The 19,420-nt window shown below is 54.9% G+C and overlaps 2 protein-coding genes across 8 annotated transcripts in view; one reads left to right on the forward strand and one right to left on the reverse strand.

The window, feature by feature from the left end:
* Cfap99 (cilia and flagella associated protein 99) overlaps positions 1-15,025 on the reverse strand; it is a 43,662-nt gene extending 28,637 nt beyond the window's left edge. The window contains exons 1-2 of the mRNA XM_074041143.1: positions 14,868-15,025; positions 5,733-5,866 (exon numbers count right to left, since the gene is read on the reverse strand). Coding sequence (XP_073897244.1) covers positions 5,733-5,843 — 111 coding nt within the window. The 5' untranslated portion in view covers positions 5,844-5,866; positions 14,868-15,025. The remainder of the gene's footprint in view (positions 1-5,732; positions 5,867-14,867) is intronic.
* The window catches only part of Zfyve28 (zinc finger FYVE-type containing 28), a 113,668-nt gene continuing 108,270 nt past the window's right edge, over positions 14,023-19,420 (forward strand). For 2 of the 7 annotated variants that reach the window (XR_012435894.1, XM_074042742.1), the window contains exon 1: positions 14,164-14,326. Coding sequence is in view for 6 of the 7 variants with exons in the window: in XM_074042742.1 (XP_073898843.1) it covers positions 14,288-14,326 (39 nt within the window). In the remaining variant the exon portion in view is untranslated. Of the gene's footprint in view, positions 14,327-19,420 lie in introns of all 7 variants that reach the window. The other 5 variants (XM_074042739.1, XM_074042738.1, XM_074042740.1 and 2 more) reach the window with 4 other exon arrangements.

Genomic DNA, 19,420 nt, shown 5'->3' on the forward strand with positions numbered 1-19,420 from the left:
CAGCAGCAGCACCACACTGGTCACTTGTTGTCACTTTTCCCTGCTAGAGAGTCACCTAGTTCCCACAAGAATGGAGGTGGGTGTCGGGATTCAGTGCCATCTTGGCAGTGTGGGCTGGGTACGCGAAGGGGGCTTGCTGGGGGAGGACTCCCTCCCAAGCCTTGGCCTGTGTCCAGCTCAGCTTCCCTCTGGGCTCAGCCGTAACCCTGGCCTTGGCAGTTACACTTGCTTCCCACCCCAGTGCCCAGCACTGTAAAGGAACGTGCCCCGACACGATGAAGACACTGACTGCTAGCAGCGTCTCGTGTTTACAGACCCTGAACAGCTGGTGCCCTGGTAACATCAGAACCCGAAGTGCCCTCCTTCTAGTCCTGTGTACCAACTAACACAAGCATGAGGACTGCCGTGAGGTTTAACTCCAGAAAAGTAAGTTTCCCCAGAGAATGGTCAAGTTGATTGCGATTTGCCAGCCAGCGACTAATAAAGGAGACACACGCTGATGTGAAGACCCCACTCAGAGACCCTGCTCAGCAGGCAGCCTTCCTGCTTGCTGTCCCGCTGCACCTTTCCATGTTCCTGAGCCCCTCAAAGTAGTGCTCTGCGGACAGTAAGGAACCCCTCTGTCTTCTCAGGGCCAGTCCTGAATAAACCTGATGTCTTCCCAATACTTCTGAGTACTGGCTTTTGTGTGGTGAGCAGACAGGCTTGGCTCTGGTAACACTCTGACTGCCAGCCTGCACCCACCTGGTGGCACTGGCCCAGCCAGGTCCCAGCCCTGCCACTGACTTGCTATGTTTGTCAAAGGAAACCCAAGGCCGCAGGCAAATGAGTCGGGGGCAGCGGGTCAGCTTGGGGTGGGCTGAGGGCTGGGCGAGAGGTGCTGACCTCCCTTGGGCCTTCAGGCTCAGGTAACAGTGACCCCATCGTTTATTAATTACATCTGTTTGAGATGTGCGAGCATGTCTTTTTATTTATTTATTTATTTTATGCAGTACTGGGGCTTCAACTCAGGGCCTCCACCTTGAGCCACTCCACCAGCCCTTTTTTTTGAAGGTTTTTTTTGAGATAGGGTCTCGTGAACTATTTGCCCAGCTGGCTTTGAACCGCGATCCTCCCGATCTCTGCCTCCTGAGTAGCTGGGCTTACAGGCGTGAGCCCTCGGCACCTGGCTTGAGTAGTCTTTTTAATAAGGTCAGTCCCTTGAACCTGCAGCTGAGGGTCCCAATGCCATCGGGCCCTCGGCGAGGCAGGTCCAGCAGGTCCACAGTGGGCTGGAGTATCCTAAAGACGCAGACACAAGGCCCAGTGGGAGGTCACAGGTGCTGGTGAATGATTCCTGCATCCATGTACCAGGTTGGGTGGCCTGGGGAAGGACAGCCCACTAATGCTGGGCTGGCAGCCACAAGGACCTGTGGTATTCACAAGAGGGGAGACTAAGCGGGGTTGGGGTACCGAGCACTGAACCCTTTGTCCTGACTGGGCAGCAGAGCGTATGGGTCTCTCTCCACCCTGAGGCAGGGTGACACCCCTACTGCACTAAAAAAGCCTTAATTCTGGGCTGGCCAGAATTAGTGAAACCAGAGGGCTGTGACCACCAAGAATCTTCGAGTTTGAGATAAAATCTTGGACCTTGGTCAAATTCACAGCTCCCGAGTCCTCACCTGTGGCCCTGGCCAGGCCCAAGGGAGAGCAGCAGTTGCAGACAGCAGTCTCATGGGTGGTGAGCTGCAGGCCCACAGGCCTCTGGTTTCACAGTCTTAGCACCTCCTGCTCCGGAGGCGCTTGCTGGACCCAAAACTGAGCTTGTCTGTGGGAAACCCAAGGCTAGGATGGAGCGGGGTGACCCTGGGGTGACCCAGGATCAAGGGCGGGGAGGGGCTGGGGGTTGGTTAACCACAGCCCAGGATCTGTCACTCACATCACAAACACCTGTAATCAGTGGTGCAGACCAAGGTCAGGTGGAAGCTGGGCAGAGGGAACCAAGGCTGCAGGATGTCTACACAACATCCACCGCTCTTCCCCCACCAGCAGAAAGGATGCTGTCCTGTTGGGAACCATGAAGAGCCCCCCTCAATCCACATGTCCCAGCTCCCCTTGCTGGTGGAGCCAGGTGACAATTTGAATTCATGGGAGGTGATGGCAAATTGCTAGGTGTTGCCCCCAAGAAAGGCAGGCTCAGGAGGCACATGCATTGAACTGTTTGTCTTATTCTCTCTTCATCCAGCATGTGGATATCATGCTGGAGGTAGGGCAGCCATTTTGTGGTTATGAGGCAAAGGTACAGTCTAAGGAGGCTGAGTGGAGAGGAAGAGGAAAGAGTTCTTAATGGCACCATTGAGCTTCTGAAGCCACCCTTGCCGTCAGCCTTGTCTGCAGACTGCTTCTTATGTGAACAAAGATAACACTAATTTCTTTAAGCCACTGCTTCTCTGGATTTTGTTATAGCTAAACAGCTTCCTATTAGATACAGTTCAAGACGGCCCCAAAAAGAAGTATATAGTGCTTTAAAGCTCATGAAAATATAACAAGAGAAATGCTAACTGTAACTACACCAAGCCCCTACCCCACTTGAGTGGCAAGGACAAAATGTTCGCCAGCACACTAGGTTGGTCAGTGTCAGGGAATGGGGCTCCCTGCCCACTGAGCAGAGCAGCACACAGACTCTGTGGAGCCAAAATTCTCACAGAAAAAAACCAGTGCTTTCTGTAACTTCACCTCACCTGAGGTGCACCTGCCTGGGGGCAGAGGGACAGGAGCCACTCAATCTCACTGTGGTCTGTAGAGTAAAAGACTAGAAACAGAGTCTGGGCATGATGGCACCTGCCCGTAACCCCAGCACTGCAGAGCCTGAGGCAGGAGGATCATGAATTCGAGGATAGTCTGAGCTACACAGTAAGACCTTGTCAAAAAAATACATAATGGACCAGAAACAACCCAGCAGCCCACGAGCAGGGGTGAGTATGGCAACCGTGACACAGTCAAGCAACAGGATGGTCTACAGCCCTAAGACGAGGAGGTGGAACCACCTGGTACCTCCTTAAATTGACTCAGACGATTCCCATGAGGCCTTGGAAAAAGCCACCAGAACTCCTATCTTGTGTAAGATTTTTCGTCCAGATGTGTGTTCCTGTAGCAGAATGCCTGAGACTGGGCAGTTGAAAAGAACAGAGGTTTATTTACCTCACAGTTCTTGAAGCTCAGCCTCTGGTAAGGGTCTCAGGTGGGGCCCGCGTGGCAGAGACGTGGACGGGCCAGCAGGTGAGTGCCAGGTGGAACACGGGCGGGCGCGCTTTATGGCAGCCTCCTCCACCATGAACGGTGCCCAGAGAAGGAGAACTTGCTGCCAGGAGATGCCACCTATCTATTCGTGAGGCTCCAGCCCTGCAGCCCAAAGGACTCCCGTGAAGTCCCCTCCCAACACTGCCACACCGAGGAATTAATATGCCTCAACGTGAGTTTTGGGGTTCTGAGAGCCCCAGTTCCCCCTTGGTGCCTCTGTCCTTGGCCTGCACTGGGAGGCTCCTTCTGGGTGCCCTGCGTCTCTCCTGGCCGGGTGGTTGCCATGCTCCCCGCACGTCTTGGCCTGGGCTGCCTGGCTCCATCTTGCCTCCCTGGGTTCTTCCTGTCTCTGGGTCACCACGAGGCTCTCTCCTCTCCCTGTCCCTTTGTTCAAATTGCCCTCTTCTTGTAAGGATGTCATAATCGAATCAGGGCCCATCCTATGTCCAGATCTGCAGCTGAATTTTATCTTCACAGACTGTGTCCACACAGGTCACGTTCACAGCAGGCAGGGGTCAGGGCTGCACCATGTTTTGGGGCACATCACCTACCCCACCACCTGCCCCTCCCTGCACCCTGCTGTCCAGACTTCACTCAGCAGCTGATCTATGTAATTTTCTGGCAGATGGACTCTTGAGCCTTGACCTAACAAAGTTGGCATATTGCAGCAATTTCCTAACAGCCAGAGATAAAGGGAGTCCTCAGAACTGGGTCAGTACCCAGTGCCTGTTCTGGATTGGCTTCAGAGAGGCTTTTCAAAGGCTCTGGAAGGACCAGCACCTCTCAGCAGGAGCTGCCTTTCCACCTGATCTCCTTGGTGCTGGGCTGGCTCCCCTGTGTGTGTCAGCTCTGAACTCTGCTGCCAGTGTGCCTGGTGGCACTGGGATACACAGGAACGACCACCATGTCATGACCGTCAATAATCTGTTGGGTTTTTGTTGTTGTTGTTTTAAGAAAGCAAACTGTTGTAGTAAACCCACTTTTCTGTAATAGTTGTCATCAAGAATGACAACAGGCTGGGCACCGTGGCTCATCCCTGTAATCCCAGCTATGCAGGAGAGCTCAGGAGGATTGAGGTTCAAAGCCGGCCCCAGGCAAACAGTTCACGAAAGACCCTACCTCAAAAAACTCATCACAAAAAAGGGCTGGTGGAGTGGCTCAGTGATAAGAGCACCTGCCTAGCAAGTGTGAGGCCCTGAGTTTAACTCAAGTACCCCCCCCACACACACAAGAATGATAACAGTCACCTCACCCTTCCCTACTTGGGGAAAGCCCCTCTTTCCACCAAGGTCCTACGTGGGCCCAGCAGTCAGGGGTGTGTCTGGGGGAGCACCCCAGGTTGGGGGACACAAGTGCAGGGGGCCTAGGGCAGTGTGCAGAGTGCTCCAGAAGTACCAGGAGGCCAGTGTGGTCAAAGCACGATGGTGGGTGGGGACACCTGACTTGAAGGGTGCAGCTTCCATGCTGGCCAAAGCAGGAACAGGGGAGGTGTCACATTCTAGCACATTCTCTCTGGCCAGGGGGTGGGGCGCCGGAGGGGCAGTTTTTGCAGTGAACCTGGCAGGGCCTGCACCCAGGTGGTGAGGGGAGAGGGCAGGCAGAATGGACACAGAGCTGGGCAGGTGTGGGCCTCACCTGAGCAAGGGAAACAGGGCTCTCCACGGCTGACCTGGGGCTGCAGAGATGAGCAGCCTGTGGGGCTCTGGGAATCACTTCTGTAGGGTCACACGGGAGGTGTTACTCGAGTGAGGGTGTTTGCCTTTGTTTTGCTTTTTTGAACAACTTTATTAGTACATAATAGTTGTGGGGGGTTCTGTACCCCTTGTGGCTGTTTGCCTTTGGGTGTGGGAGTCTGGGGCTCAGGAGAGGTCAGTGCTGCAGGCCCTGCGTTCAGATTTTCGGGGGGTCTCTGTGTGGCGCAGGGGTGCTGGGGCAGCAGGAACCATTCAGACTAAGGAGACACTGTCACGTTTCTTTCCCAGGCCCAGGACTTCACCCCATGGTCCAGTCTCTGGACTCAAAATGCGACAGGAGCAGGGGCCCCGGGAACACACGTCAGAGCTGGGGAGCAGGGTGGCCAGTCTCAAGGCGCGGCCCGTTACGGCCATGGTCACCCTTGCTACTACTGCGTGCAGAGCCACTGCCCCTTCAAAGTGGGGGTGCGGGCTGGAGGGGCGCAGGGGTGTCTCCTCTCGTCTGTTATCTGAGGACAGAGCCTCCACGGGGCGTGGGAGCCCCTGAGCTCAGGCCATCTTTCCCGAGAGCCTGGTCTGCTGCACATCCTGGCTGCCCAAGCACCTCCCGCCATGACGGGGTCTTGCTGGACAGTCTTGCCTTGGGCTGCTCCCCGTGGGAAGCAATGAATTTGACGTTTTTTCCGGGGAAGCAAATGTTATGTGATATGTGCCATCCATTCAGCCTCCCAGGAGCCCATGTGGCCACCATGGCCCTACCTTCAGTGATGTGGATACCGCCTCCAGGAAGTGCTCAGGACTGTCCTTCTCTGGCTTAAACTTCTCCAGGTGCTCCATCACTATTTCAATGCATTTTCCATAGTAGGCCATCTTCCTGGGCAGGACCCTAGACCCTGAAAACAAACCGTTAGAGGTCACCTTCTCCATGACCTCCGGGTTGCCAGCAAGGCTGGTAGCAGAAGCAGCTGCAGGACCCTCACCAGCACCAGCAGCAAGTCTGCCAAGGTGCAGGGTCCTTGAGCAGTGAGGACTGTTGGAGGCAGGTGGCGCCAGGGCTCAGGAAGTCTGAGACCCCTTCCTGGACAGTCCCCCTCAGGCCTCAGGTCACCATTCACTCACAGCCCTGCACCCTGAGGCTGCCAGGCTGCTCCCCACAGAAATGCTGCTGATGGGCCAGTCCCTAGGAGGGGCCAGAGAGGGGGACCTCTGAGCGTCCCTCAGCCCAGCGAGAAGGGGAGCCTTTCCTAGAGTAGGTGAGGGTGGCAGGAAGGAGCCTGGGTTCTTCACCTCCATTTAGAGACAAGGGAACCCAGACCAAGAGGACTGATGGTAGTTAGGTGGTCAGGCCTCATCAGGGACTGAACATTCTAGAAACATGCCAGAGGAGATAGGCTTGCCTGGACCCCTTCTAGGGAGGACTTGGAGAGACTGTGTGAAGTGAGGCGGGGGCCCAGGAACAGGGTCTGCTGACACAGGCGGTCTCTGCCTCCCTCGGAGGAGCTACCTGGTGAACAAGGCCTCACCCACCCGTGCAGCGTGCAGGTGTGGCCTCCAGACATGGCTCAAGCCCAGCCCAGTAGCGGCCTGGGCCTGCTTTGGACTTAGCAGTCACTCTGGGCCAGGCGGGGTGTGCAGGGTCCCCACTCGCTGGCAAAGGTGGCTGCTGCTGTTCTGGGGACAGTAGGGCCACTTTCCCTCCACTGGGTGGCCAGTGGGCACTGTCCCAGACCTAGGCCCTCCAGGCAGGAAATGCCATAGCAGAGTGTCCCCAGTGAGGTAGCCACTCCAGGCCAATCCTACCAGGATTAAAAATTAGGGAGCTAGTCTAAAAGGTCAAAATTCCAAAGAAGCGACAGACACACAGACAGTCAGAGAGCGGAGAGAAACGAAACACACAAATGCCCACCATTACAGGGCACTGTGCTCTAGGACAGGCAGAGCCTCCCGCACGATGAGGAGGGTCTCCACTTTCAGGTGGAGACATCAGTGCTTTGGCACTGCCAGTCCTCAGGGGACCCACCTCCAGTCCAGGAAGGCCTGCATATGCTGGGCAGCAAGTCCAGAGACGGAAACTGAAGCCAAATCCAAGGAAGTGTGGTCATGGCGGAGATGCAGGGGCCCCAGGGAGACATCAGGGACCAGCAGGACCAGGAGGGTGGGACTTCTAAGCCCTCACCAAGGGCTTTGCCCACTGGATAGGGAAAGAGGCCGGGACAACACTTGTGCCACCAACTGGACTGGCCAGTGTCCCCTCCCTTGCTGGCTGCACTTTAGGCCCTGTACCACAGACCAAGGCTGAAGTCTGTCCTGGGCCCTTAGGGCTCCACAGACGTGGAGCCAGAGGGGGCTGGAGGTGTGCCTCAAATGGTAAAGTACCAGCCTAGCAAGTGCAAGGCCCTGAGTTCAAACCCCAATGCCATCAAAACAACAACAAAAAAGAGCCAGAAGAAAGGCCTCTTGGAATCTGGAAACCCACAGAAGTTGGCTTGAAGTCTTGGTACCAAGAACAGGCTCTGGAAAACCGCCTCCTTGGGTGCTGAGGGAGCTGCCTGGCTCATGAGGACAGGCACCAGGACACCATCCTCCATGTCTGGAGACCAGTGGGGTGGCCTTAATGTGAATTCCTTGTGGCTGGGGGGCCTGATGAGGAGGAGCAGGGAAGGACATGACTGTCTGTTTGGATGATACCACCTTAAATCCATCAAACACACAGATCCACAGACGCTGAGACACAGCCCCGGAGCCAGGTGCAGCCTTGGGCAAGACAAGCCATGTGTGAGGCTGACCTCCCCTTGGCTGGCTGTCTCTGCCCTCTGCAGCTTGCCTCCCTGGGGACCATCCACTGAAGCAGCCCCTCCTCCCCCAGGACACCTCTGCTGTTGGACATCTGGGTGGTGGAAGGTAGGGTTGTGACTTGTGTGCCTAGAAATGGGGGGGTGGGGGGCAGGCAGGAGGTTTGCTGGTCCTCCATGGTGGGTGAATCAGCGGACAAGTGTCAGGGGCTGGGACCCTGAGCCCTTCCCTGAGACCTCTGCAACCCCCTCAAGCTCAGTTCCCACTCTAGTCCCATCCCTTACCTGTTGGCCCCATCCCATTTTGTTGGTCCTACCCCCTGTCCTGTTGCTACAACCCCGTCCCTTGGCCCTGCCCCTTCTCCTGTTGATTCCTCCCCCCATGCCCTGGTGTCCCTGGCCAGGCAGGGCCTGCCCCACAGGAGCTGGCATGGCTCTGGGGGCCTTTGTTCCATTCAGCTCTCCTAAGAGGAAAACAATCCCAGACACTCCAGGAATCTCTGCCAAAGGCAGCCAAGTGGGTGTGGGGGATTCTTTCTTCTGGGCTTTGGGGAGCAGACTTTTCCCTGTCTCCCCCTCCTGGTTATTCCTGCCTTGGGGACAGATAGTGACATTGTCAGGAGGCCCTGGAGGGAACTCCAGGTTGGGAGAAATAGGATCTGAAAAGACCCCATTTCCACTATTTGCAGTTTATACCCCAGAGAAATCTCGTTTTTCTCATCTTGGTGCAAACAGTGGACACAAGTCAACAGCAGGCCCTGGGCCTCCCGCCCCCTCCCTCCTTCAGCCCAGAGGCCTTGCTGGATGGGGATGGGAGCAGGGTGCTTGAGGGGCCCCCAGCATGGGGATCCTCTTCCCCAGCCTCATATCTGAGATGGCACAGGACATGTCCAGACCAGGACCCCTGGTCTGGCCTTCAGTCCACTCAGCAGGTCTCCCAGACCCGGCCCCTCCTACGGCCAACAGGAGGCAGGTGGAACAGCTTGAGCTGCAGTGGGTGAGACAGGTGAGGTCTGGGTGTGTGTGGCTTCAGGGGTCCACTTTGTCTATCACCAACCAATCCCACCAGGTCTTCAACTTCTGTGGGGTCTCTGTAGCATGTCCCAACTCAAGATCACAGCTGGGGACCATCCACTCGGGCCTCTCAATGGCTTAGAAGCCCTCCATGGAAGGCTCCTGAACCTCAAATAATCCTGCCCGTTTTCCTTCCCTGATGAACTCCTAGGCATCCCTCAACACCCCAATAAGATGTTGCCACCTGTGGGGTCTTCCTTCCTGGCTTCGTTGCATTCTGTGTGCCCCTTCTGGTATCATCTAAGTGTCCATGAGTGTGAGTGCTGTGGGCAGGGCCCTGGTTCCCACCCTGAGTCCCGGCCCTTGCCCCAGAGCTGGTACCTTATCAGTACTTCGGGTAAAAATGTAAAAAGGCCCAGGTTCCCTAAGCTGGGTTCTTAGTTGACAGCTGGAGGTAAGACCTACTCAAAGGCTTTTTGAGGCTTTTGATTTTTTTTTTTTTTTTGGCAGTACTGGGGTTTGAACCCAGAGCCTTGGTATGGGCAAAGTGCTCTACCATTTGAGCCACGCCCCAGCCCATTTAGTTTTAGTTTGTTTTTGAAATAGGGTTTGCACTTTTGCTTGGGCCAGCCTCAGACCTTGATCCTCCTACCTCTGCATCCTGAGTAGATGGAATTCTGTACACCTGGATTGACTTTTTTTTTTAACAATCATTAAAAATTTTTTTTAAAACCATTACTTGCATGGATCCTACAGTGCAATAGAGTTTAATTTACCATTGCATTTAATTGGGGGATAGTATTTTCTAAGAAAATAACAGAAAACTCAAGTTGTGGGCCCTTATGGTGGGGTCTGGCCCCTATCCCCAGAGAAGTTTCCTCCCTGTGTGAGCCCTGAGCCCAGGCTAGTCTCTAAGGCCCTTGCAGGATCCCTCAGGATAAGACACCCTTGTCAACACGATAAAGGTCAATAATATCCCCGGGGTCCGGGACTTACAAGGAAAGAATTAACTTAGGCAGAGTCCATTGTAGACACAATGTTAGAGTGAGTTTTCCTGCCCCCCATTATGTGGAGGAAGCTGCACAGCGATGGGGCTCCCTTCCTCCCCTGGCATTCCTTAGTCTGCTGGGACACAGCTCAGCCTGGTGCCCACCAAAAGATGTTCTCCTTCCTGCAGGCGGGGAGGTGGCCTTCACGTGTGCCATGGGGGCTGCTCCCAGGTAAGAGGGTTTCGGGTCCTCCCCTCCTGTCCCGGAGGCTGCAAGGCTCTGAGGAAGGAGTGATCCAAGGTGCCCTTTGCTGATGCTAGCTGAGGAGGAGCTAAGGAATCACGCCAAGCTCTCCCTAGGCCTTTCCAAACTTTTTTTGCCCAGGTTGGCCTGGAACTGCGATTCTTCTGATCTCAGCCTTCCAAGTCCTCCCAAGTAGCTAGGATTACAGGCATGAGCCACTGGCACCTGGCTTATTTATCTATAAACTTAATGAAATATTTTTTGCTTTTTAACATATATTCATTACACAAAACTGTACAAAACAGTGGTCAATATAATGCATAGACCTGCACATATGCATATAGTGTGCTTTGATCACATGCAATCCCATTACCCTCTCTTTTTTCTTTTTTTACTGGAACTGGGGTTTGAACTCAGGGCTCTGCATCTGCAAAGCAGGCGCTCTACCACTTGAGCCACGCCTCCAGTCTGTCATTTCCCTCCTTCTTCCTCCCACTTCCTATCCCCTTCTACTTTTGTGTCTCTTTTTGATCTTCTAGATTCCACATAGGAGAGAAAACATGCCACAGATACTTGCCTTTCTTTTTTTGGGGGGGTGAGTTTGAACGCAGGGCTTCACACTTGCAAAGCAGGCGCTCTACCATTTGAGCCACGCCTCCAGTCCATTTTGCTCTGTTTATTTTGGAGATGGGGTCTCTCAGGTTGGCCTTGCCCAGTGATCTTCCTGATTTCAGCCTCTCAATTAGGATTACAGGTGTGAGCCACCAGTGCCCAGCTAAGTAAGGTGTACTTTTTTTTTTAGTGGTACTAGGGTTTGAGCTCAGGGCCTTGGGTTTGCTAGGCAGGTGCTCTACCACTTGAGCCATGCCCTCTGATACTTGTGTTTCTGAGTCTGGCCTATTTTACTAAGCATCATGATCCCAACATAATTTTAAAAACTTACCTATTTATTTACTTTGTGGTGCTAGGGATGGAACCCAGGGCCTCATGCTAGGCAAGTGCTCCACCTCTGCACCACAATCCCACATCCCCAGCCCCCATCCACATGGAAATGCAATTTCTCGTATTGACTTTTAACTCCACTAATCAGGACTTGACTGTCTCATACTTAAGGCAACTCGAAAGGTGGGCTGGACAGCTTTTCTTCGTGCTGCTTTATGGGCAGTAGCAGGGTATATGAGCAGGTTCAGTTTCCATCAGACACAAACCAGTTCAACTCTCAGCCACTACTGAGGCCTTGTTTGCATAAGATCTGAAATGTATGTTATTTAAATCGAGTTCTCTTCTGATGACTAACACCATTCTTCTGAGCGTGGCTGCCAGGTTGTGCCCCAAGCAAGGCCCCACGTGGCAGATGCTGCTGGTTGCTTTTCAATCTTCACTCCCCCTTTCCTCCTGAGTAAGAAGATCCTGAGTTTTAGTGGTGCCTATTGCTGGCACCTGAAAGATGCCATTTCCCAGCCCCCTGGAAGCTGGGTATGGTCCTGGGGCTACAGTCTTCTACCTCCGAGAAACAGAAGACCGTGAGACCTCTGGAAATCGTGACAGAAAAGCAGAGGCCTGCCCTTCTCTTTTCCACTTAGTGCCTGGGCTCAGGAGGTGATGGTAAGTACTTGGACAGCCATCTTGGACCATGAGGGAACATGCTGAGGATGGCAGGTAGAAAAACTGACCACTAGGGCTGGCAGAGTGTCTCAAGTAGTAGCCCTGAGTTCAAAACCCCAGTACTACAAAAAAAGAAAGAAAGAAAGAAGGAAAGAAAGAAAAGCTGACCCCTGATGACTCTGGCTACTGCATTTCCGACTTTGCCTTTCCACAGACCTCTTTTATGGAAACCTGAATTATCTATGATGTTGTGATTTTTTTTTTTTTTGCTACATGCAGTCGAACCCATTCCAAATTCATCCGCCCATTCCCCTGAGATCAGTCTTTATCCTGCGCACATCTGCAAACCCTGAAGCCCAGGAATGGGAGCTTTGAGCAGCAACAGCCCCAGGTCTTGGACCTGGCCAGTGGCAGAGCCAGCCATCCTCTCCTGGAAAACTACATGAGTGTCTGCCCCACGTTCTCATGCTGGCGGCGCTGTGCTTTTGGAGGAGAGGTTTCACAGGGGAAGGCTGAGTAATTTTGGACAAGTTGAATTTGAGAATTAGTTATCCAAATGGTGAAGAACAGGTCAGAAGGTTTGGAGTCCCAGGTTCAGGCTGGAAACATAACTTTTGGAACTTATGTTTCCATAAGAAACATAAGACAGAGTGGCTGTTTATAAAACCAGATGGCTGCAGGAATCACCCAGGGATGGGGTGAAAGACCAGGATGAGGAGACTCAGGGAAGGAGTCCCATAAGAAGTTGTGGGAGGCAGGGGGAGAAAAGAAAGCCTTCCAGCCAAGTGGGGAAGTGCGTCCCCAGGGCAGCCAGCGGTCACCTGATACTGACCTTTGAACCCCAAGGAGAGCTGAGCCCCATCATTGGATTTAAAGGCATCAAGTCAAAGATGACGTTGATAAAGAGCTTTAGAGCAGCAGCCAGGTGAGAATCTGATTGGTGTGGGTTCCGGAAAGAAGTTGGAGGTAGGAGGCACCTTTGGAGGGTTTTGCTCTTTGCGGGGAGTGGAGGTTAGGTGGCAGAGCAGGAAAGTCAATCAGGTGCTCACAAATGAACTGGGGGCAGGGCACGGTGGCTCATTTCCGTAATCCCAGCTACAATGGAGGCAGAAGTAGGAAGCGCTCAGTCCCTGGCCTGGTGTGCAAGTCAAGACCCTATCAGAAAAACAAACTAAAAACAAAAGGACTGGGGGCGTGGCTTAAGTGGTAGAGCAAGTGTGAAGCCCTGAGTTCAATTTCGAGTACTGCCAAAATAAATAAATAAAAGTGAACATGGAACAGACCACCACACAGAGAAATCTCAGACACCCGGGGGCCTGGACTCACGTTGCCTTTCATGCAACAGAGAGGTCAGGGAGCCCAAGGAATCGGTCCAGCGCCTGGGCAGGATAACTAAGAGAAAAGGAACGCTTCTGACTTCTGGGCCGTTGGAGGCCCTACCACCCTCTCCCAGGTCTTAGATCTGACATTTCGGACCAACCGGAGAAGTGGCCGCGGATGGGGGAGACGGAGAAACACGGCCGTGGGGGACAGGAGGACCTGGCTGTGCCCTGGATCCATCTCCACTGGCCAGGGCTCTTCCGCTTCGTTGTGCACTTTTTCTTTCAGCAATACGTGGGCATTTAGAAAGTGAGGCTCGCTTTCAGCGGTCTGCGTGGCACATAATAGGTACTCAGATTCTTTTTTCTTTTTTGGTGTTTTATAGATCAAATGGACACCGTTGAGGAGACAGCGCACACAGGAAGACACCTTTTAAAAAGCACCATCTACTGTAACTATTAAAAAAAAAAGCACCTCTAATTTTAATCAAGGAGCTGGGCAGAACCCTCAAAGGTGGTCAGCAAAAGTTGACAGCCGGGAAGCAAGGAAGATAAATGGAGAAAATGGAAAATCGCCAGTGAGAAGACGCTGAGGACGCGGCCCCGCGCCCGCCTCCCCTCTCCCGCACCTGGACCTGCCGCGTACCTGCCGCCGGGCCTCCTCCAGCCTCCACCTGCCGCGGTGACTCCCAGGGAACCAGGGATCGCGGTGGGCGCTGGCCGCCCACACTCCTCTCGCTGCCAGCGGGACCTCGATTCGCAGTGGGCGGCAGGGCAGGGCGTCGTTTGGGCGTCGTCACCTAGCAACGCGGCGCCGCGCAGGAGGCCGCACCCCGCGGTGCGCGCTGGGACTTATAGTCCGGGAGCGGGCCCGGCCCTGCGGGTGCGCGCCTCGGGCGCGGCGGGGCGGGGCGGGGCGCGGCGCGGCGCTGCCCGGCGATTGGTGGCCTCTCCGGCAGGCCCCGCCCCCAGCTCGCGGCGGGCCAGGGGCTCGCGGCGCCCTCAGCGCATGTGCGGCGCGGGCCGGCAGTGGCCAGAGGAGGCGCGGGGTGCCAGTGAGCAGCGAGGAGCCGCGCGCCCCCGTGCCCGCGCCTGTCCGTGCGCCCGCCCGCGGGTCCACCTCGCGCGCCTTTCGCGGAGCATTCTCCGGGCTGCGCACCTGCCCCTCGCACCTGCCAGCCGCCCGCTCCTCGCCCTGGACTCCGCTCGCGCAAGCCGCCCCCGGTTCTTGCGGGGAACCCGGTCCGGTTCCCCGGCCCAGCCTCCGCGTCCTCCCCGCCCCGCAGCCGGGCCCGGGCGCAGTGCTGCGGAGGGCGAGGGACGCCCGGAGCCCGGCCGGGGCGGGCGCGGCGATGATGAACAGGTTCCGAAAGTGGCTCTACAAACCCAAGGTGAGCGGCCCCGGCCACGGGTCGGACGCCTCCGTGTCGCGCTCTTCTCCCCTCAGGACCCACGTCCTGCCCGTGCGTCCCTTCCTGGCGAGACAGATCCCCTTTCCCTGTCCTTGCACGATGTCCCTCTCCCTCGTACCTGCGAGCCCCTTCCCTCCACTCCGCCACTTGGGCAGACCCTCGTCACCCTTGCCAAGCCCCAGCGCGAGGCGGACCCCCTTGCCCTGGCGCTTGGCCTGGGTGCACTCTCCCTCTCCCTTTGCTTGCGGACAGAACGGGCCTCTCTCGCTTCCCAGCCCAGAATTGGACGGGCCCCTGCTCGCACCCGGCCCGCGGTCCCGGGGCAGACCCCCTGCTACTTCTCCTGGTCCCCTCCCCGCGCCAGGGAAGCCGCCCTTATTCCCCTTCCGGCCCCTTTTATTCTGGGCCCAGAATAGTGGACCTCTTAACCTCCCTCCGCACTTGGGAACAGACCCTCTCACCACTCCTCTCAGGTTCTGGAGAGAACCCCCATTTCCCAGTCCCTAGGTTTCCGTCATACCGTTTATTCCCCGTGTCCAGAACGGATCCTCATGCCGCTATCCCGGTCCTCGCTGCCGAGCCAGGTCTGATTCGACCTCGGCCCAGTGCGCATCCCCAGCCGCGTCCTCTGGAGTCCCGGATAGGTCCTCCGCCCCGGGCCTGCAGTCTCCGCGGGGCGCGAGGTGCGGCTGTCCAGCCGGCGCCCCTCCTAGCGCCGAGGGGTCAGGGTCCGGGCGGCGCGCTCGGCGTTCGGCGGCTGCGCCAGTCGCACTGCGGGCGCTGCGTCCCCGGCCGCCCGCACGGGGCTCGCGTCCGCCGCGGCCGGAGCAGGGCCGGGTGCACTCCGTCTGCTGGCCCCGCGCTGCGATGCCGGGATCCCGCGAGGGTCCTGGGCGCTCACCCTCAGCCTGCAGAGGTGGCACGTTGGGGGCCCGCGCGGCCCGAGGACACCAGTGCTACCCTCACCCGGGGAGGAGGCACGGCTTGGGTGGGGTCACTGCGAGGACTACGGGCGGGAGCGCTGCAGCCAATGCTTCCAGGCGGTTGGGACACCCGCGGCCGCTGCGTCGCGTACCGACCTAATGAACTGACCACTTTTCTTGGTCCGGGGTCCCTGCCCCCCTCTGCATTCCTGAGTGATCTTTTAGGGTGGGGTTTCCATAAATCTTTGCCTCCTGGTTCGCACATTCAGGGAAACACTGCTGGTCGGTTTGAAAGACCGGCAGCTGAGGTTTGGGGGCGAGTTCAGGGATCCAAAGGGCTCGAGTTTCGTGGCTTTTGTGGGGGAGTTGTATCCTTGTTCGGGAGTGTTGGTTTGAGGGGTAACAGTACATGGGGCCGCCTCATGCTCTGCCTTGGCCTGGCCCAGAGGGGCTTCAGCGTTCCTGAGCCCCTGCTCCTGCCCTCCCAGCTATACTGGGGGTTCTTGGCAACACTGGCGCTACCCCCCACCCCACCTTGGATGTGGTTTGGAGCCTTGCTCGCCCTTGGCCACGCCCTAGGCCTCCAGCCCTCTCCTCTCTGCAGTCCCTTCGAGGCACATAGTCCTGTCTGCTGTTGCTTTGTGGGTCTGCCAGGGATGGCGGTGGCCCGTGCATCGGGTATTATCTGTACAGTGACTTTTTGTTTGAGTGACTTTTTGTCACCGGTTAAGGAAAAGCCAAGTGCAGTTGTGAAAACGTCATTTGGGAGCGGGCAGCAGCTTTCCTTTTTCAATGAGAAATGGCAAGGGGAAGACAGGAAAATGTTTGTAAGCCAAGTTTCATCCTGGCATCCTCGAGAGGGCTTGTGGGGTACTGAGGCCTCCTGCTGCCCTTTTGCTCTTTCCCTAGTGGCTGTAGAAGAGGCTGGGTCATCTTCCCCACACTGTGGAAGGAAGGGAAAGTAATTCCTGCTCTGTCTCACAAGCTGAATTCAAGGTGGTCTTGTCTGTTTCCATTTAGATTAAAGACTTTTAAAGTGGGAGATGTTACTGTCCTTGAGGTTGTGCACTACAATTAAGAATCATGTCCCTAAAGTTCCCTCTGCAGGAGGCAGCTGCCCTTCCTTGTCACTCCAGTGCTGACCACTGCAGTTGGAGAGCTGAATGAACCAGACTCAGTGATTCAGCCCAAAGCTGTGTGCTTTAGAAGGAAGGGAATAAATGCAATCTCACCCAGACGTCTCTTGTCCCTTATTGTCATCTCAGCATCTGATATTTGTCCCCGACTGCTGAACCTGAGCCACATCTCTGTCTCAGGTCTCAGCTTCTGGCCATGGCTGTCTTTAGAGCTGGTGCCTTGTGGTCAGTCCAAACTTGGGCTGTCTTTTGTTTGAGATCTGTCATTGGAGTTAAATATCATGATTGTTTGAAGGGTTAGACGATGTTATGTCACCCCAAAAGCTTTTCATTTTTCTAACCAAAGCTCAGATTTTTGCCTTGGATTATGAATTGAATTAAATTTTATGTGTTTTCATCCTGTCTAACTGAAAGAGTTTTGGCAGAATTGCGTGCAGCCAGCCCTGGGAAGATTCTGGGCCTGGAAGAGATGAAGTGTTAAGTGCTAGCTGTGGAAGAAGTGCCGGGGGGAGACTCTTGTCTCCAGTTAGCATCTTTTTTCCATTTTTGAATTTAGATACAAAACTCAAGCTGCATTTTAATATTTAATCTCTGCTTTGGTTGAAAACCAGACCCTGGGCTTGTTCATTACAATGTGATGAAATAAAAACTTGACTTATTATTCCTATAGTTCTAAAAAGTGATTGGAATTGCTTAAAATATTTTTATATGTCACAAAGTTTGATATCTGAGGCATTAATGACTACTTAAGTTGGGTAAAAATGTATCTGATGAATAATGCAGTGGTTTGACGTTTAAAATGACGTTTACAAAACATTGTATTCCATCTGTTTTCTTAACATCAGCCTTTTGAATGCTTATGTGAGTTTTCCTGATGGAGGGCATTGGGGCTGTGTGATTGTGGCTCTGAAGACTGGGGGGACCAGCCTGTCTTTTCTGTTGATATTTCCCTTCCCAAGAAAGAATTGATGCTTTAGAAAGGTGAAACATCTGGAAATAGTGTCTTCACTTGATACAAAGGTATCTGTGCTTGTGTTTCTTGCTTGGTTATAACTTGTTACTGATTGACTTGGATGGACATCCCTGGTCACCAGGAGGGAGGATTGCAGGCATGGGGGATGGGAACCCTGGATTCAGACTGGGACTAGGCAGGGATTTCTTGGCCATCGTGAAAGAGCACACTGATGATACTGGAGTTTGAGTGTGTGTTTCCATCTTTCAGGAGGAGTTGATCTGCAGTGGGTCATCTCGGTCAGGTGGATGGGATGAGCCATGTACCTACAAAGAGCTGCCTTATCTGTTGTACCCCCAAACCAGGATAGGGCTGTTAACCTTCGTTGTCCCCTCCTTTTCGAGGGAATTCCTTGTAATTCTACTTTACAAGGTGCTGTGTAGACACTTTGTGTAAATATCCTGGACTCAGATGGCCTTCACCAGGAGAAGCCTGCTAGATTTGCTGGGTGTGCACTTTCTGGAAAGGGAACCTGTGTGCTCTGGACAGTCTGGGTGCAAATGCCAGTGGCCTGGAGGGGTTCTGTGGACGTTCATCAGAACCAAAGAGTGCTAAGCATGGGGCCTCTTGTTCGTTGGTTATTATGTGAGCTCAAATTCAAAGTGTGGTTGGGGATCCACACTCAGGGGCCCTCAAAGGTCCAGAGTGCCAGCCCGTCCCCCCTCCCTGTCTCCATGAAGCTGTTCATCCGTGGTCAGCCCCTGCACCCTGACCACCTAGTTCAGGTGGTAGATGTGGGCAGGTCCTAGGGTGGAGGCTGGGGGGCGATGCCCTGGGTTTGTACCTGCACAGCCCCTCACATGCAAGACAAAGTGGCCTGGCCTTCCTTTAAGTCTTCTGACAGTGACCAAAACAGAGGGGTGATGACATAGATGATAGTAACCTCTAGAACTAAACCCCAGGGGTCGGTGGAGGTGGGCGAGGTGTGTTGTCTTCCCACAACCTGCTGTCTGCTGGCTCAGGGTCTAGGTAGTAGAGTGACCTGTGAGAGGGCAGCTTCCAAGCTTGATTCCCCATGATGCTTCACCCTGGGAACGTGCTGCTGCCCCTACAGTACAGTGTCTGTGTCCCATGCCAGGCATGGACACTGTTATAGAAACTGGCAGTTGTTACTCTCTAGCCATGCTGCTACCTGACACACATTCAGCTGATAAACTCAAACGAGGCCCAGGCTGCCATTAGAGGGGCAGGTTTCTCTTGGAGTGAGCCACTGGAAAGCCAGTGTCTTGGTATCTCACAGTCTGTGCAGGACCGACTCCCTCTCCTAGCCAGTGCCTGACTGGCACAGAGCAGGGTTGGGGGATGCTCAGCCTCGCTGAGTCAGGCAGGTTGACTGGCTTTGCGTGCCCTTGTCTGTAGCCCGGGCTTCCCTAAATTCACAGTGCTGGAGCTCCTCTGCCCTCCTCCACCTCTGGCCTCTCTCAGAGCCTTCCTTCAGACTCAGCACTCAGGTGGCCTTGCAGCCCTCTGGCTGGGCTCAGGGTGGGGCTGTCAGCGGGAAGCCACTCTCGTTTTGCTGGCTTTGCTGAGGTTTCTGATGGAGGAGAATGTGGGGCTTCCTGTGCAGCCAGAGCATTTGCAGGGCCAGGGAGAGGAGGAGCCAGTGTTGGCTTCTGAGGACGGGACGCTGTCGTCACTCAGGGCTCTCTGCCTTTCCCAGTCAGAGCCATGTGCTTACTGGAAGTGTGTGATACGGTTTCTGTTAAATGGGCGAGTCATAGCTGTGCGTAATTGATATTTGGACTCAGGCACATCCAGCAGGCTGGTCACCTGGGGGAGGGGAGCCGGGCTGTGCACACTGCCCCACGCTCTAAGTGGGAGGTTTTAGGTAATTTGACCTCAAGAAGAGAGATGGGTAATTTAAGGATGTTTTAGTGCCTGCTTTGAGCCACCAAGAATTCCCAGAATAGCAGCCATTCTTGCTTTACGTGTGCCAAGCGCACGCCTAAGAGCCTGTCGGGGGCTGCGTGGTTTGTCTTATTAGTTGACAGCACCATGCAGC

The sequence above is a fragment of the Castor canadensis genome, chromosome 9 (genome assembly GCF_047511655.1).
Source record: "Castor canadensis chromosome 9, mCasCan1.hap1v2, whole genome shotgun sequence".
NCBI classification, from domain to species: domain Eukaryota; kingdom Metazoa; phylum Chordata; class Mammalia; order Rodentia; family Castoridae; genus Castor; species Castor canadensis.